The sequence below is a fragment of the Sus scrofa genome, chromosome 14 (assembly GCF_000003025.6).
Source record: "Sus scrofa isolate TJ Tabasco breed Duroc chromosome 14, Sscrofa11.1, whole genome shotgun sequence".
NCBI lineage: Eukaryota > Metazoa > Chordata > Mammalia > Artiodactyla > Suidae > Sus > Sus scrofa.
The window spans coordinates 65,491,436-65,516,832 of NC_010456.5; the positions used below are offsets into that span (position 1 = coordinate 65,491,436).

General features: G+C 40.7%; 1 protein-coding gene across 4 annotated transcripts in view; it reads left to right on the forward strand.

The window, feature by feature from the left end:
- The window catches only part of ARID5B (AT-rich interaction domain 5B), a 189,883-nt gene that overhangs the window by 82,833 nt on the left and 81,653 nt on the right, over nt 1-25,397 (forward strand). For all 4 annotated transcript variants that reach the window (XM_021072755.1, XM_021072758.1, XM_021072756.1 and 1 more), the window contains one exon: nt 9,781-10,011. In XM_021072755.1, the coding sequence (XP_020928414.1) occupies nt 9,781-10,011 (231 nt within the window). The remainder of the gene's footprint in view (nt 1-9,780; nt 10,012-25,397) is intronic.

Genomic DNA, 25,397 nt, shown 5'->3' on the forward strand with positions numbered 1-25,397 from the left:
ATGAATTATCTGGTATATGAATTATATCTTAGTAATGCTCTTAAAATAAAAGACAAGGGGCCAAATATATTATTTCATACTTTTCTTATTTTCACTGAGCATTTTTGCATGACCTGAAATGTTATTTAATTTTATTATTTTTAATAATCACATAGTTTTAATGAAAGTAGCCATACCATGATATAATATTATTTCCAGATATAATATACATTCTGTTATATAATGTATACATATATATGTATGTACACGTGTGTGTGTGTGTGTGTGTGTGTGTATAGAATGCCTTCAAAATGCTAGGCATTAAGTAATCAATATTAACCAGTCTTACACTGTTTGGTGTTTAGTTCTCCACACACTATTTTTTTATCCCCTAATATAAACCATATTGGAAATAAGATTTAGCCTGATCGGCATTGCCTGCTTATGAAATAATCATGTCCATGAACATCATGACAAATAGTGATTAGTCATTTTGTTAAGGCACAGATTTGGATCCTACATGTTGAATGACTAATGTATGGAAGTTAATCATTTTGCTATTGATTTGTCCAGTATCATACCTTAATTTGGTTTATTTATGAGTTTAGGGGTTCAGGAGGGCCTCTCAAATGTTACATGGCTGCTGCAGTAATGGAATTGTGATTCTTGCTGTGATGGAAGGTGTTAAGTTACAACATGAAAAATGAAAGACTGAGTAGATATTTTAAGGGGAAAGATGGCAGAAGTTAAGATGATTTTTAAGACCAGTTGTGCTAATGATGGTCAAGTTTCCTTCTCTTATAGCAATTTTGTCATGGTAACCATAGGGGGTTAACTGGATCTTGGAGGTGGCTTCCCACAAGGTGGCTTCTTAGAGAGGGTTGAGTTGAGCTAAGTTCAAATCTAATAGCCTTTTCTGGGCCATCGGTAAATAAATAAATGCATAAATTAATCTGTGAGAAAACCTTGGACCCAGCTATAGAGGAGAAGAAATTTTGTTTAAGCAATGGCTGCTATGTGTTCTTGTGGGCTCTTTATATTTTCTTATTAAGACTCTGAAACTCATTTATACTAAAAGTGAATGGTTGTCTGTAGCCTAACAGTTAACCCTGTGAAAGGAAGGCATGTTAAGGTAGATCAGGCCCCTTAGAATCACACCCCACTTGTGGGCACCACTTTTACCTACATGTCAGCCTAGCCACGTGGTCTCACCAGTAGATATAGCTATTGCACAATATCTGACTTGGGTGACATTTAAATATGGCTGAGAAGAGCATGCAAAATTCTCAGGAAGAAGTGTAGTGCGGCTCTTGAACGTGGCTTCAGTGGTCACTTCTTCAGTTTGCGGGTGGGGCTGGCTTTACCTCCCAGCAGGTTCATTTATTCCTTGGAGTGAGGGCAGCATTCAGTTTTAGTTTAGCTTTCTGTTTTTGTTTTTTTGTTGTTGTTTTTTTGTTTGTTTTTGTTTTTTTTTAGATTGATGAAGCAATAATATAGGGCAAAAGCTGAGATTAGCATATTAGTACATATTTTTATATTTGTCCATCCGTTTGAAGCAGCTTGCATTTGGAGACAGCCGGTTGAAACCCTGGGTTTTACATTTGAAATATTCTTTGTTCTGTTTGCAACCATGCCCTGATATATTTTCCCACATTTTCTTTTTATAAGTTCTCCAGTGGTGTTTTTGTTGCCTATCCTGGGAAGATCTGTCTTTTCATTTATCAAAACAAATGGCAAGCTGGGGACCATTTAAAGGAGGGGCTTTTTTTCAGCTAATAAAGCCAATCTTTTTGTTCTGTTATGTTAAAAGTACATTATCTTTTTATTGTCAGTTCTGTTTGGCTAGGTCTGTTTTCTGTCTTAGCAATCTCAGAGCTGCCCCACTTGCTTACTGTGTAGAGAATTACAAAATCATTAAGGGTGGGGCAGCACCAGCTGACTTACAGTACAAACCATTTCTCAAAATAACCACAACAGTGCAATACTGATGTGCAATTGACGTCACAGTATGTTTTTATGAAATAGTTTGTGGCATTTTCATTTCTATTCCGGATGGAATCTTGTTCGTTCTCCCTTTTAATCAGGCATTTAATTTATTTTTATTATTAACATTTTCCACTCCTTGTCTTGGCATGCCTCCAATTCAACAGCTTTGATGAGAAAACACACACATACAACTAACTGATCTTCCTCCACCTCAGCTCTTCAACATCAGTTTAACTGCAACTGTATTTTCCCCTTTGATGTGCACTAACTTCGTGTACTAATTTGACTGCCTTATGAGAGATTCAGAAATATAGTGGGGGCATAGTGCACGTCTACACAGAGTTGTAACCAGGAATTGATAAAGTTGAGGTACAACTTTGAATTTTAAACACTTTCAACCAATTCAGGCTATTTAGTCATAGGCACTGCTGCATTTTCCTTTTACAAATGTCTTTCTGTATAATGTCCTGTAATTAGAACAGGAAATCATTGAGTAACTGTAAGATGAATAAGAGCACTTAGACTGAAAGGAAAATTACCTTCCGAGAAATTATATTCTCTCTCTTTCTTTTTTTTTTTTTTTTTGCTGCATGTTACAATGTTGGTAATGATAGTAACAGCTGTAGCTACTCTTATCTGGAGAATTTTCATGCTTAGGTTTTCTGGAATAAAATTTTTTTTTCATTTTCAGTAATAATCAAAAATGAATGGATGGAAAATAGGAAATGCCTAATTATGACAAATATTCAGTGTCACAACAGAGCAGCAATTAAATGGAAACTTCAATATAATTGTCAATAGCAGTAAGAATTGGAATGGTGCCAGGTGTATAAAGTTGATGCTTTGCCTTTGGTTCGTTGCTAGGAGCACAGTAAAAAGTATAAAGCTTTGAGACAGGAATGTCTAATGTAATAAAGTAACAGAAAGAAGCATAAATCATTGTAAGAGCCTCTCATATTGACATTATTTTACTTAAATTGTCTCAAAACTAGACATCAGTTTTTATAACATGAGCAAACTCATATCTGCTTGGGAAAAAAAAAAAAAAAAAGAACACTATATATTGTCTTTGAAGGATGAGGGACATTGTGTCTCCAACCTAGCCTTCATACATATTTGGAATCTTTTAAGTGAAAATCTTTAAATGTTTGTTTCTATTGGCATCCAAATGCATTTGCCCTAATACGATTAAGAGAACCAAAGGGCAAAATACTTGGCAGATTTTTCAGTTGAGGTAATTAGGTGCAGGAAGGAACATGCATACTTTTTCCACCAGGCTCTATAAAATCCTGGTGAGAGGGTTGTTTTCTTTTTTTAAGATTTTTTTTTAAGCTTACTGTGATGTTAGGAGTAGATTATTAGTGGTTTTTAGTAAGCATAATAGTGTGATGTTTCCGAAACAAGCTTTCCCTCCCCCCTTCCCCCACCACAGAATGAAAAAGAAAGTTACATTTCTAAATTGTTGTCTAAGAGATAAAAGGAAATTTTTCCTCCAGAATTTATGTTTTCAGCCTTCTGTGCATTTGGCCACCATTATCTATTTTTTAAAAAATATGTCATTATGGATATTTGAAAGTCAATGCTCCATTAATTCATTGTGTTTGCTATTTCATGCATCTCTCTTTTTACAAAGACGACTTGAGCAACGTGCTATTCAGAATGAATGCCTGTTCTTACCCTCCCCCCCCATTTTTCCCCCAGCCCAATGCCAAGGATTAAAAGCAATGGTATACAGTTACTGTTTGAAAAGCTTGGGTGGAGTTTCATGTTATAATTACAGTTTCTCAGTGGAATTCTGTTTTGGACTTTGAAAATATATAAATAAGTGAAAAATTGACATTGAGAGAGGTTAACAAAACGTGTAATTATGATATAAGCGCAGGATTAGAGTAATTTCGGTTGAGCATTACAAGCAGTGTACTTTAGGTATTAATTTTAATAGGCAAAGTTTTTTTCATTGAAGTTGAAATGAGGTTTAGAAATTTGAGGTCTTTTATTCCCTTTGGATATTTTGTTTTAAAATAGGCATACCCACCTTTTTGTTTTGTTTTCGGTTGGTGGGGGGAACTTGAGGAATGGGACGATATTTTAATGGAATATCATGATTTTGGTTTGAAATTTCAGTCTTTGGTACCAGCAGTTTATTGCTGGTCATTTTCTGTTGACAGAAATCAAGTAATGTGTATATAACCCAAACAAATACAAACAACTAAAGTGTGTTAGAGAAAGATTCCTTAGGGTAATACTTTGATTTCCTTTCCTATTGGGTGTGGTTGAAAGAAAATCTTTGTTGCAGGAACAGTTTATCTTTTGCTAAGCAAATGTGCAATTTAGCCACTCTTTTTTTTTCATTCTTAGATTTATCTGCTAGACCTATTATGAATTGGAAAGGGGGAAATGTCCTACATAGTATTTATTGTCAGCCCTTGTTTTGGGCGTAACTTTGCACAGGAGGGTTTGTTTATGTGCGTGGTATGAAATACATAGGAGGAAAGAAGTAGCTGAGGAATTTAAATAAGAATTCCTAAAAGGGTTGTTTGGCTTTATTTGTTTCTTAGTGTACTACGGCAAAATAAAATATGACAGCTGTTGAACAATATAATATTTCTGTAGCTGTTTCAGGAAGAAGTTAATTTAATGCAAAAGCTTAGGAGCATAGAATATTTGACCCAAAAGCACTTCCAAATTCATAATTTTATATATACCATTCATCTTAAGGGAACCACACTCTGTCTTGAAAAAGATAGTATTTCTCCAGCTCTAGAAACTTCTGCCTAAACTCCAAAGAAGAGACCCAGGGAATCTTCACTCAGTGAAACTTTGACCCAGATGAACTGCTGATTCTTACAGATCTTGCCTTTACTCTGGATCGTCTCTTAACTCTCACCTAGAATACGTGTTAACCTCTTCACAAGGGTCCTGAGAGTCTCACCGGCTTTCTCTGCTTTTTGTAAATATTAAAGGTGACTCCTCTGGGAATAGCTAATTGTAAGGTTAGAAATTTTCCTCTGTTCAGACAAAGCCAACATTCTGGTCTATCTGGATGGTTCTGTTCATAAGCAACAAAGTTATAATAATTTGTGTGTGTGTGTGGGGGCAGCATTAAGCGCTACCACCTTACACTAGGTCCCAGCTGTAACCCTGACCTCTTCCTGAGGGGCAGGAGTTCTAGGCTTGCACAACCTCGAGTTGGCTTTATTTCCTATCACATGGAGAAAAAGTAGAAAGTTTTTATGCAGGAAAACTGTGTCAATAATGTTAAATTGTTACATTGAGAATCCCAGTGTCCCAAAGTGAGAACACGCTAACTTAACCAGAGTAAAAGAATTCTTGCTTTTAACTGGCTGAATTCTACAGTTCTCCATGAAACGGATGTCTCCTATTTTACATGCTCAAGATTGTAAGTTAGTTACATCTCCAAACCAATAATAACAATAATAATAATACTGTGTCAAAGAAAAAATATTTTATTTCAATCATACCCATGTAGGAAAAGAAATTAAAGGACTACCCTGAGGGTGATGCTGATGATTATTAGTGACACCTTGTCACAATGAAAAGCTCATCAAACCTGGAGTTAAAAAATTGGGTTATAATCTCACCTCCATCACTTTCTAGTTCTTTGAGATCCTGAGCTGATCTCTTGGGCATCTGAGCTTCAGTTTTCCCATCTCTAAGTTGAGGAATTTTTTTTTCTTTTACATTATTTTTTATAGAAGTATAGTTGATTTACAATGTCTTGCCAATTTCTGCTGTACAGCAAAATGACCTTGTGATATATATACAAATGTACATATATATATACATTCTTTTTCTCATATTATTTTCCATTATGTTTTATCCCAAGAGATGGGATATCGTTCCCTGTGTTATACAATAGGACCTCATTGCCTATCCTTTCTAAATATAAATTGGGGGATATTAACAAGTTGTAGTGCTATTAAAAGTGTTGTAGTGGAGTTCCCGCTGTGGCGCAGTGGTTAACGAATCCGACTAGGAACCATGAGGTTGCGGGTTCGATCCCTGCCCTTGTTCAGTGGGTTAAACGATCCGGTGTTGCCATGAGCTGCGGTGTAAGTTGCAGACGCGGCTCGGATCCCACGTTGCTGTGGCTCTGGCATAGCCCAGTGGCTACAGCTCCGATTCAACCCCTAGCCTGGGAACCTCCATATGCTGTGGGAGCGGCCCAAGAAATAGCAAAAAAAGAAGAAAAAAGAAAAAAAAAAGAGTTGTAGTGAGGAACAACAACAAAAAAGATAGGTTGTCTGAAAGTTATAAATATTGAGATTTTATTAGTTACCAGAAATCATAGCAGTGTTTTTGCTCTACCTTGAAACAGAAAAGCAGTGCATCGGTTCCTCATATGTTTGGCTAAGAGGGCTTTTTTACATTTATTGTCTTCCGTGATACCTGTAACAATCCTAGCAAAGTGGCAAGGAGAAAGGAATTTGGTCCTGTATTCTGTTTCGGGTAGAATGAGGTTTTGAATAGAAGCATATACCTGAAAACTGGGGTGGGGAGGGAATGTATGTATAGAGAGATACAACCCAACGAATAAAGCACTATGAGTCTATGCGAAAAGCCAACCTCAGGTAGTGTTTTCAAAGTTTACTGTGTGTGAACTACTTGGGAACTTGTTGAAAATGTAAATTCCTGGGCCCCAGCCTTAGAGATTCTGAGTCAGAGGTTCTCAGTAAGGCCTCGGAGTCTGCTGTTTTACAGCCAGTGGCCCCCCCACAACCCCCCTGCCACACTGTGTGATTCTGATACAGGCAGTCCATTACCAGAATGAATGGATATCATAGCACATGTTTACATGACTTGGGGATCAGAGAAAATTTGCTGCTTTTCTTCCAACAGAAAGAGAAGGACTCAGAGAGTTCCCTCGTGGCCTAATGGTTAGGATTTGGTGCTTTCACTGTGGCAGCTTGCATTCATCCCCGGTCTGGGAACTGAGATCCCACTTCAAGCCACTGTGTATCATGACCAAAAAAAAAGGGACTCATAGTTTGATGGGTGATTTAGAAACTGTGTGAAGAAAGAGGGATAACTGTTTCAAGCTAGGATGAGGTAGAAAGAAAAAAAAGGTCATTTCTAAGCACAGAATATTAAGCAGGGAGCTGATTGTCATCCAGAATAGAGAATTCAGAAGAAACTAGAGATAGAATTATCATAAAATATGGTCAGAGAAAAACAGAAGGAGAATGAAGGAATAGAAGGGAAATGAAGTGGTCCCCAGAGTCCAGGTGGTATCTTCTGCTATAAAAGTAACTCTGAAAAAGCCATTTTTTTTCACCCTCATTCAACCCAAGAAGCATAACTTTCTCTATTTCAATTCAAGAATAGAGAAACTAGTACAGCTGCCAGTGGATAGAATTTTGGGGTCAGCAGGTTAGTTGATTTGAATGGTATTTGCTGTGTACAGGAGATGTTATTAGGTGGTGAGCACGCTTGAGATAAGTCCCAGGGGTTCATGGTTATACCCCCTCTCTCATCTTGGATGGTCTTGGGTAAGTCTTAGTCATCTTGGACAAATAGGGTGTAAAAATACAATTGACATACTAGGCACTACTTCTTCAAATAGTACTTAGTCACTCTGGAGTTCTGATGATGTTTGGTGAATGTTTCCACTGAAACTTTTTTTTTTTTCCACTTTAACTCTACAGAAAGCACAGATTTGAACCCCAAATGTAGACTAGTGCCTTGGTCTACTGTAAAAAACCTCAAATTGATATGTCTTGGGACGTATATCAGCATCCTAAAACTGCTCTTCATTGGGGACCTGTCCTTCAGTGTAACATACTTGCTTTGCCTTTTTTTTTTTTTTTTTTTTTTTTTTTTTTTTTTTTTGGCCACACCAAAGTTCCTGGCCAGGGATCAAACTCATTCCACAGCATCAACCTAAGCTGCCACAGTGACAATGCTGGATCCTTAACCTACTATGCCACAAGAGAACTCCCATATTTCTTTTTAATTAAGTGTGCCAGCTGACAAAGTGACTACCCACAAACCAGGCAGGAGTCTAAGCAATGTAAAGTGTTACAAGGTGTCATCTGAAAGCAGCTAAATATCTCCATTCTGGAAGAAACCTCCAGCCTGAGGAACTAAAGGAATGTAATTAGAAATACATCTGGGTTTTGGCCTCCTCTCTGAAAAGGTCACATGCCCACCTTCCACTGGTACTGGTGATGTTCCATCATTATATCCTGTCCTTACTCATTTGTCTCCCACTGGTTACCAGATGGTCATGATAATGTTGGTATCCTTAACAACTGTTTTGTGCAATTCCCTGCAGTATGGTAAAGGCTCGAAACAGTGAGCGCTTTCCCTTTGGATAAGCAAGTGGCATATCTGGGGATGGCTTACCAACACCCCAGTGGTGTGGGTATAGAGTGATGGCAAACTGGATCACAGAGCCTAAATTCAGCTTGACATTGTTCAGGTGGCGGGATACCAAAGAAGGGGCGGTGGGGGCGGGGAGGTGTTGCCCTTTCTCAAACTAAAGATGAAGAGAGGATTCATCCATGCCAAATCTGGTTTTTATAAATGAGCTCTTAATATGGTGGGGTGTAAATAAGCATTAAGACCATTGTAAGAAGGAACTTCACTAAAGTTGCTGAAATGTTGCTCCCTGAGTGAAGCTGGTTCTCATGACGCTCTTGTGGGGATGCTTGGGAAGTCCTCTCAGCATGGTTCTCTGAGTTGTGCCAAGTTACCAGCGGGATATGAGGAACATCAGAATACAGTGGGTATCGGTTGGCAGGGAGGATGGAGAAGGTGGATGTATCAGTCACATTGAGATAGATGAGGCTGCAAAAACAGCCTCCAAATCACAGTCTCATGGAAAACAACAAAGGCTTCTTTGCAGACATTTAGGAACAACCAGGGGCTTTGCTCCATGCTACCCTCATTCCAAGACCAAGACTGGCAGAGTAGCCACTGCCAGAAACCTTAAAGTAGCTGCCCACTTCTACCATATTTTCACCGGTCACATGGCCACTTGTTTTCAATGGGTGGGCAAGCACAGTCTTTCCTCAGGACAATAAAGAGAGCAAGAACTATCTCTTGAACTGCACAAACAACCACCAGAGCAGATGCTGTTGCTCTTTAGACGCATGGACATCTCTGGGCCAGATGAACTCTACGGGGGCTTTAAGCACTAAAAGAGTCTCTGATCCACAACAAAAGCAGCACCAAACTGTGGAAAGAAGCATAAAGAAGCTTAACAAAATACTGGTTTTTCCTACAATGATGATTTTAATGCTTAAAATATATATGTAATATATGTATTTAATCTGTATACATATTATTTATATACATAAAATATATACATAAAATATATATTTATATACATAAAATATACACATATATTTTATATGCATTTATATACATAAAATATATACATATATTTCATATGCATAAAATATATTTTTAATATAAATAATATATATTTTATATAAATTATATATATATATCTCACTGGTTTTGTGTGTGTGTATATATCTCATAATCTTCCTGGACAGTTTTTTGATTCTGCTGGCTAGTGACCCAAATATTGCTTAATCTGTTTATGGGGGTTATCCATCCCACTCTTTCCTGTCTCTGCGGGCAACTGGAGACTCTATTACGGAGCTCAGAGGCAACGGGGTGAGAAAATGCTGGCATTAGCCAGACTGTGCTAAAGAGGAACCCATCTAAGTGTTGTTGGAGACTACGTTTAGAGCAAACCAGAAGTGATCACTGTAACTGCTCTGTGGCCATGACAGCTCTTTGTTGGAGGGAGAGGATAATGGAAGTGTTTTCTCGTTTATCTAGGGGAGGACGAAGAAGAAACGAACGTGATAGTTCTCAGCTACCCTCAGTACTGCCGGTACCGCTCAATGCTGAAACGCATCCAGGATAAGCCGTCTTCCATTCTCACGGACCAGTTTGCATTAGCCCTGGGGGGCATTGCAGTCGTCAGCAAGAATCCTCAGATCCTGTACTGTCGGGACACCTTTGACCACCCAACACTCATAGAAAATGAGAGCATATGCGATGAGTTTGGTGAGTCTTCCCCCCACCCCCACCCCCGCCCCAACCTGAACTCTGTGCGTGTGTGTCAAGTTTTCAGTTCATGAAGAGCAGTGGGGCGGAACAGGGTTTACTTTCACAAGTTCAGTGTGCCACCTGCCTCCGCCCCTCCCTACCCCCAGATTATTGCGGCATAAGACGTCATTGCCTCCTTGGCAGCCTCCATTTACCAGGGCACAAGATTATTATTTAGAATGTGTTGTTCACAATAGAGTCTGAGGTTGCTTGGTCGACCTTGAAATTGGACTTTATAGGACAGCAAGCTTTTGTGCTAGTTGTTTCTTAAAAGGCTTTGGCTATTCAGCTGCTGACTTTGTATTTAACTTATGACTCCCTTTTCAGTGGTATAAGGAATTGTAAAAATACACAGCTTAAGCACTTCAGTACTATAAGGTGGATGGATGGATAGATGGATGGATGGATGGATGGATGGATGGATGGCTAGCTAAGTAGGTAGGTAGGTAGATCCCCATGCCCCTGAATTTTTTGCTTGTACATGTATCTTTGCACATGATAACCATCAAAGATGAGTATGTGTGCACGTATCTTGATCTGTATCTCTGTTTAGCTGGTTGGTCATGAGTTCTTTGTAGATAGAAGGGAAGGAGGAGAGATAGCAAATCCTCCATTGAGGAGAACTTGCGTGATGCTGTGAATGACTGGAGGCAAGATAAGACCACATCTCTCACATCTTCACTTTCTCCACTCTTCCTTGAAGAGACTGGCTCATGTCACAGGTTCTCAATTGTCCGGGCAGAGATACCAGAGTACCCTGGAGGTGTGTCACTGTGCTGCATGCATTCCCTGGAAGTCCCTTTACTTATAGAGGCAAGAACACCTCTCACCTCTCTGGGAGTCACCACTACTGAGTGAGCAGAGTGATGACTGAGCCTAGCAACTGGATGCCTGGGTGCAGAAGCAGTGGAGACTCTCAGCCTAGATGGAGCACAGGGTCCCTTTGGACAGGAATATTCCTTGATTCTATTGGGTAATGTTTACCCAAAGATGCCAAATTTGTGGATTATTCAGATTCAGAGTATTCTGCTCAGCAGCTCCAGACCTGGCCCTGGTTTGGGGAGTTCACTGTGGCCTCTGCAGTCAGATTATTCATGGCTTCAGCGGCCCTGGAGCCTCTGCAGGAGAGATGTGGTAGGGAGGTATGTGGGCAGAGGAGGGGGTGAGGACAACCAGATGGCATATCTTGATTCTAGAAGGAAGGGAGGAAAGAGAGGAAGGGGACCCAAGGTTACTGGACATGATGTTTTGTTTTGTTTTGTTTTGTTTTTTTTCCTTACAAACTCTATTGTCAGATGCCTTCGACATCTCTGGCTTATCAGCCTTTAAGAGAGTCATAGTGTCAATTCAAGTTATTTTCTCCTTCTTCCAAAAGATTTTCTTGTCATTCTTAGTGTTCAAATAACCTTTTTATTCAAGTTGGTGAATGTAGCCAATACATTTTTTAAAAAATACTCTGTCTTTTCAGATCAGCATTTATAAATCTTCCCTTTTCAACACTTTACCTTGGAAATGTTCTTCCATGTTCCTTACTCCCAAATCCTTCATCCTGCTTTGAAGCTCAAGAGGTCCCTACATTCCTGAGACAAAATAAAACTGAAAGAATGTTTCCCTCCTTTAAGAATATTCAAAATTAGAGTTTCACAATGTAATATAATGAAAAAATGTCTTAACCTTTTTGGCTAATTTAGGAGTTATTAGTCATTGAGTTTCAAAGCTGTTGCATCTAGAATTGGTAATAGAAAGAAGTTCCAATTTAACAGCAATCACAATGGTTGTTAAGAGTTACTAAATTAGTTTTAAATGTTCTCACAAACACAAGCATCTGACTTTGAATATTTTCCTGAACTTTCTTCTGGTATAGCTAATTTTAATGCTATTTTTCTTCTCCAGCCTCTTAAAGTGCAAGCTTTCTTTTGAGATAAAAGTACCTTTAAAGAGCTTCTAGATGGCCTAGTCTCATAGTTAGAATAGTAGATTTTTTTTTTTTTTTAGTTAAGTTTGTACTTCAAATAGTTGCTACTTCTGAGTATTTAATTTTAGAAAGCGAACCCCCCAAAGCTTATTCTAACCTGCTTGGAACACCCTCACCAACATCCCTCCCCCACCTTCCACTTCTGGTCCTACATCTAAATTTCCAGAGAAATTCCTTTCAAGCCTCCAACTGGTTATATTCGAAATCCACATGGGTTAAGGGGTTTGTTAAAACGCGGGGTTGGGTTTCTCCAACCAACTAACAGTTGGTGGAAGAACATAAATTTAATTAGTGACTGGCATTAAACAAATGTTCCTAATATTAAACACTGCCAGATGACTGAAACACTTCTGTCCGATTACGGAGAGTGCCAGGGGGCCCACAGATGAATTTTCTACACAGTGTATATTCTGTACCACACGTTTGGTGACTTCAGTAATTGGTCAAATGTAATTTAGGTAACAGTATGCCTAGGCTGTAAAAATCAAATTTTATTAGCCATATCACCAGGTGGATGAATGGTGGAGCTGATGGCAAAGAGTTTATAGCATTTAGCAGCTACACCTTTGACACATGAAATTCATAAATTGCCATAAAATAGCTCCAAGGCCCTTCTCAAAAGGATAGTGTCTGCTTTCCTATGATTAAATAATGTTTGTTTTATTAACTTATATATTTTTGGCTTTCTTCTATTAAATGGGATTATGGAGTGGGGCTGAGAGGGAGGGTGTTCAAAAGATAAATAAAACGCAGTCTTTGCTTGTTTTGAGGATTTAAAATCTAATGGGGGAAGACAGGATTAACACACCTGAAAGGTTAACTAATGTTACAGGAAAGTCAATGATTCAGTATTGGGTGAGTGTTGCAGAAAGCAAGTGCAAGAGGAATTTCATGGTGAGCCTGGGGACTGCTGGAGATGACAGTGATCATGGCAGGGGGGTGGGGGTGGCCCAGGAGAGCCTCTTTGAAAAGCCAGGACTGGATCTGGTTTTTAAAAATAGGGAGAGTGTTTATGGAATTCCCATGGTGGCTAGTGGTTAACGAACTCAACTAGCATCCATAAGGACGAGGGTTTGATCTCTGGCCTCATTCAGTGGGTTAAGGATCCGGCATTGCCATGAGCTGTGGTGTAGGTCGCAGACATGGCTTGGCTCCCCCACTGCTATGACTGTGGTATAGGCTGGCAGCTACAGCTCCCATTCTACCCCTAGCCTGGGAACCTCCATGTGCCTTGGGTACAGCCCTAAAAGGCAAAAATAAATTAACTAAATAAATAAAAATAGAGAGTTTATTCGCAAAGTTTTTAGAAATATCTAGGTCACTTAAAATTCACGCCCTGACTCTCTGTGTTAGGAACAGCTGCCTTCACCCCGGGTCAGCTCTTGGGTCTCTCTTAGGTTTGTTTGCCTTTAGCCGTCACCCTCGGGAGCCTTGCCCTCTGGGTGGGTTTGATAAATGGCCTGATGCCATCTCTGCCAGTGCAACATGAATGTGAGTCAGTGGACCGGGACTGGGAGAAACGCTGGCCATGGCTTTAGAATGAGACCAGTCTTCTTCTCAATCAGGGTACCCTCACATTTCCCTCCATGTGCTATCTGGCTTACTCACGCTCCTCAGGTTCATCTCTGAACATAGACTTTGCTCAGGTGACAGCCTTGCCCAACTGCCCAGACACCCCTCCCCCACCTCCCCATTGTTTTAACGCTGTCCACTGAATCACAAGTTGAATTGAACAATAAATGTAAGGCTTTTAAATCTACCACGCGTCCCTGTAAATACACTCTCCGTGGAATTTTATGAAGCTGTTTAATGAAACCTTTGATTAGAAGCTATTAAAGAAAAATAGAATAGATGAAATTTCATCATTTAGTCGCACATTACAGTGGTGTCATTTTGATTTTTATTTACATTGAGATACTCAGAGTAAATATATCCTGGTTTTAATTAACTATTCTTACTTGGGAAAGGTTATTTTAGGCTTGAAGGGTTGATAGCAGACCATCTGCTTTCTTCACTATATTTTATTCAAGACCCTTCCTTGCTTATAGCACAGCACAATGTCTAAACCTATGACATAAGCATAAACTGAATCATATTAATGGTAGGTGACTGAAAAGCTTCAGCCTAGACATCCTGCCCGCATTCTTCCATCTTGTCAGTTACAGCACTCTTAAAGGCAATGTGCTCTTTTCTGAGCACCAGGGAATTGATTGTGTTTTAACACTAAAGCCATGGACTCCCCATTAAAGCATTATGAAAACTGATTTACTGCACATACAATTAGGAAATGGGGTTGTAATAACAATGAGGGAAAAGTGACATTGTGAATGGCAGGTTTTCTTCATCAAAATTTTTACCCTCTGTAGCATCCCTGCCCCCACTGTCCAGTTAGACTCTGTTAGCCTGCGGCATTCTCCAACACCCCTGCATCTTGCTCTTACCTCTTTTGATAATTTGATGATCTCTTGTAAAACACATATTGTCGTTTGTATTGTGTTATTGCCAATGCTGTAGAGAAAACACACGTGTGTAAACATTTTGTCCATTGTTCCTATTGGAGCAGTAAAATGTCCACCACTCTTTAATGCACAGCGTTTACATTAATATCACACAGATTGACTTCACATGTGTGAAATGTCGACAGCTAAATCCAAACAGAGGCACCCTCTGTACCACGGAAAAATGGATAAACTTAAGGTATTGGTTTCTGTCAGAGATGTGAGGCAGACCCAACATAAATCAGGTGAAATCTTAAAGGTGGGTGAGGTTAAATAGATGAAGATATGGTTGATTTTAAAAAATAATCAAAATATAGTTTACTTTGGTTTGAATTTTGAACTTTTTTTTTGCCACACCCACTGTATAAGGAAGTTCCTGGGCCAGGGATCCAACCAGCACCACAGCAGTGAAAACGCCAGATCCTTAACACTGCACCAGCAGGGAACTCCAGTTAATTTTGAATTGTGTAAGAAGTCATGTTTCTAAGTTCTGTGGCAGGTGGTAGTTGCTTGTGTATGTGGGTTTCTTGACCAAGGAGAGGAATAGGTTTAAAAGGAAGGATGTGGTAAGTCACCTGAAAAGAACAGAGGTGAGATGGACTGTCACTTGATGTTTGGTTCCTGTGTAGAACAGCATGAGCTCTGATCTTCAGGGAGAAGTTGGCTACATCAGTATGAGAACACACTCTGTTGGAGTTCCTGCAATGGCGCAGTGGGTTAAGAATGCAACTGTAGCAGGTGCAGTTGCTGAGGAGGCACAGGTTTGATCCCCAGCACGGGTTTGTGTAGTGGCTTTTTGGTAACGAAGCGAAGTCACCGTCGTGTTTACCGACAGGCGCAGTTTGGATTTGGCAGATGGTTTGGGAACATTTTTAGAGACAGAGAGAGAGAGAGAGAGACAGAGAGACAGAGAGAGAGACAGAGAGACAGAGAGACAGAGAGAGACAGACAGAGACAGGCAGGCAGAGAGAGGCACTCTGCCGAGGGGCTGGGGAGAACAGGGTGCAGTACACAGAGTGTCGGGCTTATAGGCATGTAGCCCAGGGTTAATCAAGGCTCAACCATCTGTGTGCCTCTGGACAAGTGAAATAAGGCCCCTCCCTTGGCCCATCTATACAATCCAGGAGGAACAGCACACTCTCTGGACTCAGAATAAGTTTGTATTCACTTGATTTTTTAAAAAGTTTTTCTCGGGGGGTTCCCATTGTGGCACGGTGGGTTACGGATCCAGCATTGCTGCAGCTGTGAGGTAGGTCGAAGCTCCCCTTGGATTTGATCTGTGGCCTGGGAACTTCTATATGCTGAGTGCGGGGGGGCCACAAAGGGAAAAAAAAAGACTCTTGGTAAATGAAGATTCTGTTCTCTTCCTATTAGAGTCATAGACCTCAGACAACCTGTAGATCATCACTTAAACCCATTTTGCTCTTTGAATAAGAAAGGAACTGTTTTCCTAATGCTCTGGGGCTCTCACTAGAACCTTAATGGAAAAGAAGAGTTTTCTGCTTTTTGCAATATGTTTTAAAGAAGCTTCTCTGACTCTGCCTTGAATGTTCCCTTTTCATTTTCCTGTTGGGTGAAATAATGACATTATAGACAAAAGAAGAAAAAGCAAAGGGAGAGAAGAGGGGATGAAACCTTGACTTTTTAGGCAAGAAAACTCAGGATGTAAAAAAACTATTTTGAAGCATAAAGGACAAGCTGGACTCTGCCTCTTCCCCTTTCAATATCACATGTTTTGCTGGAAATGAAAGGAAAGGCAGTTGTTTTGTTAAGGATCATGGGAATTTGTAAGTGAGTAAACATTTTTCTCCTTGCCAAAGTAGGTTTCATGGTCACAGTGGATTTCGATGATCAAATGGCTTTGTTCCTGGCCCCCAGCCACACTCAGGCTTTCCTCGCCTGCTGGCCTGTGGTGCCCACTGACCTCCCAAATGATAAGGCAGATGTTTCTCTTTAATTGAAGCCAAGTGGGAAAGGAGTGCTCCTTGGATATTGCTGCTTCTGCAAGAAGACCTTAACTTTCAGAGATCTCACTTGGAGGACTGCTTTGTCTTGAAATTTTTCTAGAGGTTCCGTTTGTCCTTGGAGAATGGTCTAACCAAGACCGCTCTTGATACCTGCTCTTTATTGCCTATGCTGGCTGCCAAAGTAGGGACAGAGAATATGAAATTCATCATACAACATAGTGAACCCACCTCTAGTAAGCCTGCTGGAAGAGACTCATGGGCTGTGCCATAGAGTGCATGTAATGATTGATGTATGGCTTTGGTTTCCAGGACAGGAAGACACAAAGAGAGCTGGACAGGCGGCTTCCTGGGGTAGAGGCATGGGAAGCTAGGGTACCCTTTTGGGGGGTTAATGAAAGAATTTTTATGTTGCTGCTGTAAATTAGTTTACAGAGCCGTGATACATGGAATGGGAGGTGGAATGGATTTCTATTTTTGGAACTTGAAAGGCTATTTTAAAATAACTCTGGACTCCTTTTGTAGCTGAGTGGACTCAATGGGTTATTAAAAGCAGTTTGGACTCATGGGTTCAATAAACACTGTTCACCCCAGAGGAAAGGATTTGTGTCTATATTGGCTAATAATTCACCTAGTATTTCATCTAGAAAAGCAAGAGAGTTATATCCATGATATTAGCAAGATCACATATTCCTCTCTAGGGTGAAGCATGTATTTTTATCAGTTAAAACACACACTCACACACTATAGGAAGGAGGAGTCAGGTCATGGGGAAACCTCAGGCAAGAATGTATATATATGTATGACTGGTTACTTTGCTATACAGCAGAAATTGGTAGAACCTTGTAAATCAATTGTACTTTAATTTTTAAAAATTAAAAAAAGAAAAATCACAGGCAAAAGTACTAGTTAGGAGTAGAGTGGGATGGTGGGATGAAGTTTAGAAAAAGTCTGTATTCACTTGGTTTTTAAAATCCTTATAATAGTAATGGATCAATAATGAGATCCTGCTGTGTAGCACTGAGAACTGTCTAGATACTTACAACACAGCATGACAATGGGAGAAAAAATTATGTATACATGTATGTGTAACTGGGTCCCCATGCTGTACAGGGGGAAAAAAAGTGTTGGGGAAAATAACAATAAAAAATAAATATTTTTAAAAATCCTTATAATAAATGAAGATTGTCCATGTATGTCTTCATTCTATCCTATCCAGGAAACTCCATTGATTTAAGTTCCCTGGACTGTAGGTAAGGCTGGGATGCTGGGAACCCAGCACAGTGCCTGGTACACATAGAGTGTGCCCTCGTCCACTCGTGCATTTCGCCAATACCTATTAAATACCTACAATATAGCAGGTGGTAGTGTGGTCCCTGTGCCCACAGTTGTGAAATGACAGAGAAAATTCCCCACTCTTATGGAGCTTACAGAGTAGGATGTGAGGAGCGTATTGGCCAAATGTGGGCTAGCCATGGTCGGCTCTCTTCATAGGTGGAGACCATCCCTCACAGGGTTGTTTGAAGGTCATATGAGTTAATGACTTAAAGCACTCAGAAGGTACCACTTGAGGAGTCATGTCAACCAAATCTTCTTGTACCTCTTGTACCACCCAACACAACCTTAACCATATGTCAGGTGCACAGCGATTGCTCAGAAATCACCCCCACAGAATCATTTCGTACCTGTCCAGACTGCTAGGGAAAATGACATATCATTTGCTGCTTAAACTCATTTGACATCCATTCATTCCTGCAATACTTGTTTGTTGGTCCTCCTGCCTGGAATCTGTTTCCACAGATTTCATGGGTCTGGCAGCTTCTCATCCTTCTAGCCTCAGCTCAAGTGTCTCCTCCCCAGAGAAGTCTTCCCCGACCTTCCTCTATCCATAATCTGGCTCCATCCCATCACCCAGTGCATAATTATCTTCCGGTAATTCATCACTATCAGAAAATATCCCATAGTTGTCTCTTTACATGTTTTAGTCTGTCTCCCTGCTCCCCACCCATACTATATGTAAGCTCTTTAAGAACAAGGACATTTTCTATATTTTCAGAACCATGTGTCTGGGGACCAGAATAATCTTTGGCACATAGTAGGTGTGACATAAAGATAAGTTAAATGAGTGAATGGATACCTGCATTACTGTGTATCAATCTCACTGTTATCCACTGTTCTATAGATAAGGATGCTTAAGCAATCAACGTGATACAGCTAGCAAATGATAACACCAGGATTTGAACCTACACAGTGTGGTTCAACATCCACGCTCTTAACCAGAACCCTGGAGTGCCCCTCACCTTGGTCCCAGCTCAGAAAGATCTTTCAGAATTCCTGAGATCATCAGGCTGACAGGAAACAGATAACTGACCACCAAATCGCTAGATAATGAATGTATAATAAGTTCTGTAGGATTTAGAGAGATTGGTATGTGGTGGAGTGGTTCAGAAAGGAATGATGATAAAGACTCAACATCTGAAAACCACTGGATTGGGCTCCAGAAACTCTGATACCAGCCACCGTCTTCTTTTGTTTGTGTTACAGCAGTCTCCCTGCTTCCTTGCTGTTTTCTGGTTTCTTTACCACACCAGCCAGAGTCATCAGTTCCCTGTGCAAATCTCCCAATGGCTTCCCATCTCATCAGAGAAGTAGATGTGCCTCTTGAGCCCATTAAGAGCTGGAACTCTCTAGAAGTTGAAGGGGGCGGGAGTAAACTACCCTATGTTCTCTTGGACTCCCTTTAAGACATGGGCTTGCGATGCTGACAGGACTTTCATTACACACCTCTCTGTAATTTTCTGCTTAGAATGCGTTGGCTTTCCCAACTTGGCATCCTTTTTTTAATGAAAAAATTATAGGTCTAATTTCAAAAAATGAAATGTATGCAAGCTTTCCTGCTTCTGTCACTTCTTTATTCCTGTAGCACATAAATCATTTCCCTTTTTAAAATTAAATTTCGCTTGCCATGATTTGGTAATGGGTTTTCAAAGGAGGCGGTGTAGCCAAGCTCTTGGCATCAGAGCCAGCTGTGCTGCCTGCTCAGGAAATCTTCTCATTGCTGGCTGGCTTGGGCCTTGATTCCCTCATCTGGGCTTTAAAGCTCTCTTTAGAAGTTACCTAGAAATTCCCTCTCTCAGACTCTCTTCTCTGAACAGCCGTTTTGGCTCTTCAGTCGCCATCTTGGAGGATGCAAGATCATGGGACTTGGGCAAAAAAAAAAAAAAAGACTCTGCGTTCTAATGCTCCTTGGGTGCTTATTCATTCATTCACTGAGTGCTGACTCTGTTTGAGGCAGAGCTCCAGGCTTTGTTGGGATGTTGGTCTCTGTTCCCGAGACACTTAAAAATCAATTTGGTTGAAATGAAACATAGAACAGTAGTCCCTGCCAATATTATCTATGATGGTTTTAATAGTTCTGCATTTGACCCATGAGCAACCTATGGTCACACAGTTACTGGTGGGTCACAGACTGAGCATGTTCCCCTTCCCATCTGCTGACCCCATGGACAAACTTTTCCACTGCAAAGTGAGGAACACGGAGCTAAATTGAGTTTTTCTGATTTTCAAAGGAGATATTTGCCAAGCTTTGCAAATGGGAAAGCTTTGCCATGTAAATAGACACTTCAGGGCAGTCTGAGAAGAGCTGAAAAGGCCAAACTCTAGGTGCCATTGGAGTTAAAAGGTACATAGGGGACCTACTGTGGGACAGTGGGTTAGGGATTCACTGTTATCCCAGTGCAGCAGATTAAGGATCCAGCATTGTTGCAGCTGTGGTATAGGTTGCAGCTGTGGCTCGGATTTGATCCCTGGCCCAGGAACTTTCATATGCCACAGGTATGGCCAAAAAAACGACAAAAGGATGTGTGAACATGGCTAATTACTAGGGAAATAAAAAGCAAAACTGCAATGAGGTAACACCTCATATCAATCAGAATGGTCATCATCAACATGTCTACGAACAATTAATGCTGGAGAGGGTGTAGAGAAAAGGGAACCCTCCTACACTGTTGGTGGGAATGTAAATTAGTACAACCACTATGGAGAACAATATGGAGATTCCTTAAAAGACTAAAAAGTAGAACTATCATGATTCTACAGTCTCATTCCTGGGCATATATTTAGAGAAAATCACAATTCGAAAAGATGCATATATACCACAGTGTTCATTGCAGCACTGTTTACAGTATCCAAGACATGGAAGCAACCTAAATGTCCATCAACAGATGAATAGATAAAGATATGGTACATGTATGCAATGGAATATTACTCAGCCATAAAAAGAATGAAATAATGCCATTTGCAGCAACATGGATGGACCTAGAGATTATCATACTAAGGGAAGTTAGGCAGTGAAAGACAAACATCGTATGATAACATTTACATGTGGAATCTAAAAAAATGATCCAAATGAACTTATTTAAAAAATAGAAACAGACTCACAGACTTCAAAAGCAATGTTATGGTTACCAATGGGGAAGGGTAGCAGGGATGGATAAATTAGGACTTTGGGATTAACATATACGTACTATTAGGGGAGTTCCTGTCGTAGCGCAGTGGTTAACGAATCCGACTAGGAACCATGAGGTTGCGGGTTCGATCCCTGCCCTTGCTCAGTGGGTTAATAATCCGGCGTTGCCGTGAGCTGTGGTATAGGTTGCAGACGCGGCTCGGATCCCACGTTGCTGTGGCTCTGGCGTAGGCCGGTGGCTACAGCTCCAATTCGACCCCTAGCCTGGGAACCTCCCATATGCCACGGGAGCGGCCCAAGAAATGTCAAAAAGACAAAAAAAAAAAAAAAAAAAATATATATATATATATATATATGTACTATTATATATAAAATAGATAACCAGCAAGGACCTACTGTATAGCCCAGGGAACTCTACTCAATATTCTGAAATAACCTATATGGGAAAAAGAATCTGAAAAAGAATGGATATATGTATATGTATAGTTGATTCACTTGGCTGTACACCTGGAACTAAATATTATAAATTAATTATACTCCCAATACAAAATAAAAATTAAAAAAATAAAATTGAAAAAAATAAGAAAAAAGAAAGAGGGCCTGGATGTCAGGGGAGGCTTCTTTGAGGAAATGGATCTTCAATTGGACCTTGAGAGACTCAGAAATGAAATTATTTCAGGTGAGGAGGTGGAAAATACTCTGGACTTTGAAGCTCAAAGAATGGCATTTTTTGGTTTTTTTTTTTTTTTTTTTTTTTTCCCCTCTGCCATTTTTAGCTTTCAGGGTAGACAAAAAACAGCCTCCACAAGCAAAACTCTTTTTCTTCCTGGAAGATGTCACCTCCCCTGAGGGAACACGTGCTCCCTCATCCTTTCCTCAGCGGCCCCACTGTGGTTAGGACCCAGAGGAAGCCTCTTGGAGGAAAAATCAACTTGTCTCTTATTAAACTGGAAGTGCTCCCTTGGGTCTATAAGAAAGTAAAGGAGGGCTACACAGACTTAGCGGTAGGGGGCGAAGGAACAACAAGACGCCCCTTGATTTCCTGCCTGTTGCAGCGGCTGCTTCTAGGCTCAGAGAGGATCTTCAGGATAATCATCTTGGACGCTTTGCTCCTGGTCCCTTCTGTGTTACTCAGTACTTTTTCCAATGTTATGTTTTCCTTCTGCTTTTAACAACTTCTGCGTTTCTCATCGCTGGATGCTAAGCTCTTAAAGGGGGTAAGAATCATGGCGTACTCACCTTTGTATCAACATATGTTCCCTGAAATGATAGAAAAAGTCTGCTAGATTCCAGAGGTTTCAAATCTCCATCACCTTCTCGCCTTTCCTGGAGTCAAGTTTTTTGGTTTTTTTTTTTTTTTTTTTTTTTTTGGTCTTTTTAGGGCCACACCCAGGCATACGGAAGCTCCCAGGCTAGAGGTCGAATCAGAGCTGCAGCTGCCAGCCTACACCACAGCCACAGCAATACGGGATCCAAGCCACGTCTGCTATCTACACCACAACTCACAGCAACACCAGACCCCTTAACCCACTGAGTGAGGCCAGGGATTCAATCCACGTCCTCATGGATACTACTAGTTGGGTTTGTTACTGCTGAGCTACTACAGGAACTCCTGGAGTCAAGTATTTCTTGACCTCAGTCTTTTAGTTTTAGCTCATCTCCCATTGATCTAAATTCTCTACGAACAGTGTCTAGCTCAAAGGAACTGGGTTTTTCTCAACCTTTACTCCCCTTTTTAAGCTGGAGGAACTTTCTTCGTAAATTGGTCCATGTCTTCAGTTGAAGATCGTTCGTTTTTTTAGGATGCTTAACAGTCCCTGGAGTCTGCACAGCCTAGAAGTTGCTCTTTCTGAGGAAGACGAGCTACCTTACGTTAAGGCAAATGGTAGCCTGTATCTGGAAGTCTGTGCATCCACCTTTCCCTCCTCTAACCCACAGGCAGCAGAATTCATTATAGAAAGCAAGGAATGGTGGCAGGACAACTAGCATACAGGACACTGACAAGTTCTAACTAAATGTGGGTTCTGTGGATCAGGAACACAGTACAGATGACAGTTCAGGTTGGAACCAGGTCAGAAAGTGTTGGGAAAGAAAAGGCTTAGCCAGGGTCATGTTCATTATTAGGAAGATTACTTGGTGGATGGCATGTACACCCCAAGGATACTTTCTGGCTCACTGACGTGCTCTGTGTTATTTATGGATGAAGACAAGGTCGTCTCTCTCCCCGAAGAGTCCACAGAGGATCCTGCACAAGGCAAGCTCACAGCACACAGAGTTTAGCCGGTCACACTTCCCTTTCCCCACAGTCACAGACATGAGTGTTAAATCTCTAAAATAGGAGATAGGATATTCTAGCTAAGACATCACACACAGTGCCAGAAACTATACTCTCGTAGGACACTGCCTCCTGCCCCATCCCTGGCACATGTGCTTTCAGAAAGAGGGAGGATTTGGTAATGGTTGGTTCTTTTGAGGTTTGTTTTTTTCGTAGCACGGGTGACAGGTCTTAGGCTGTCCAGAGCACAGTCTGTCTCATAGTTCCTGAAAGAAAGAAAGTTGAGAGTTCCCTTGTGCTTGTGGCACAATAGGTTAAGGATCCGGTGGTGTCGCTGCAGAAGCTCCGATTGCTGTTGTGGTGTGGGTTTGATCCCTGGCCTGAGAACTTCCATGGCCAGGGGAAAAAAAAGGAGAAGAAGAAAGGAAGTTGAAATATGTCAGGACTTGAACAAACAGAGACTATTGTGGCACGTTCCCCTCTTGAGTAGGCTTGCTGACCTTTGGTGCCAAGGTCGTGTGTCTGAACTGAGAAGCAGACTCAAAGATGCAGGGTGTGGTCTCACCACTGCCAACCCTGGTGACTGTTGCTCCCACCTTCGGCCCTGCCATTCACTCCTCATGAGAGGAATGTCCTCCCCATGGAAGAGTGTTCCTCAGACTTTTCAAAGACCTTCCCCCAGGCTTCAACGCCTCCTCTCTGAACAACTCTGGGTAACCAAGAGGACAGGTGCTGTTGGGCCCAGTGGGCCATGGAACTGATTGGGCAAGTCAGTGGCTAAACATGAATGTGGTAGTGGTGGGACCTCAGTGGGACTTGGGCATCAGCTTCTCCCTGCTCCCCCCGAATGCAACCCAGCGCTGAAGCATATGACATCACAGCTGAAGATCATATAATCTGCATACGTAGCAAACCCCAATTAACCAGAATTTCCCGTTAACCAGAAGCTCCCCATCCCTCATTCCCCTTTTTCAAAAAGAGGGGGAAAAAAAAAAAGTAAATAGTAAAAAACAGCTCATATGTTTTTCAAAATGTTTTTCTCATTATGAAATTTTTTCCTTTATGGAAAGTACAAGTACAATAATAATAATAATTGCCACTCTTCTGTAAGCACAGACCATATGTCAGACCTTATGCTAAGCCCTTTACATACATTTTCTTGCTTAATCTTTACAGCACCCCTATAAGGAGGCTCATGTTAACCATCACTTCACAGGGGAGGAAACAGACGCTCAGAAAGTTTACGGCAGCTCCAAGCCACACAGCTAGTGAGTGGTCAGGCCAGATTCCAGTTCAGGTCTGGCTGGCTTCAAAGCTGGTATGCATCTCCACTCTTTGATATTGCCTCCAGAAATAGCACCAATAATCTCGTCAGTGTTTATCTATTTCCTTCCAGTCTTTTTCCAAAGCATTTTTTTGAGGATATTTTATATATGCCGTTGTCATATCTTAGATGTTTAGTTATTACAAAATAAGCCTTTCCTCATATTATTATAAACATTATAGAGACCATTTTAATGGTTGCATAATGGTACATAAAATGAAGGCACCAGAATTTACATAATCTCTTTCTATTAGAAGTGTATATTGTTTCCTCCAGGGTTCTGTTCTGTTGCTTTAGTGTGTAATGTATAATTAACACTGTAATGAACATCTTTATATATAAAAACATCAGCATTTTGATGGTTTCTTTAGGATAAATTCCGGGAATCTCTTGTTGCCAAAATTGCTTTCCTTTTAGACAAGAGCAGAAAGATCAGATCATCAGAGCCTGCTGCGGGCTTAGTTCAGAATGAAGACCCTGAGTTTCTGCATAGCTCTAAAGCATAACAGGAAAAAAACAAACAAACAAAAAAAACGTGAATACTGGGCTTAGGCAGAAAAGTGAGCTCAGGCAGATTTTTCACTTCATGATCAGTCTCCTGAAGAACTCTTGAATTTGAATGACTAATGGCTTGTAACCATTTTTTTTTTTTTTTTTTTTTTTTGTCTTTTTAGGACTGCACCCACAGCATATGAAAGTTCCCAGGCTAGGGGTTGATTCAGAGCTATAGCCACTGGCCTATGCCACAGCCACAGCAATGTGGGATCAGAGCCACATCTTCCACCTACACCACAACTCAGGGCATCACCAGACCCTTAGCCCACTGAGCAAGGCCAGGGA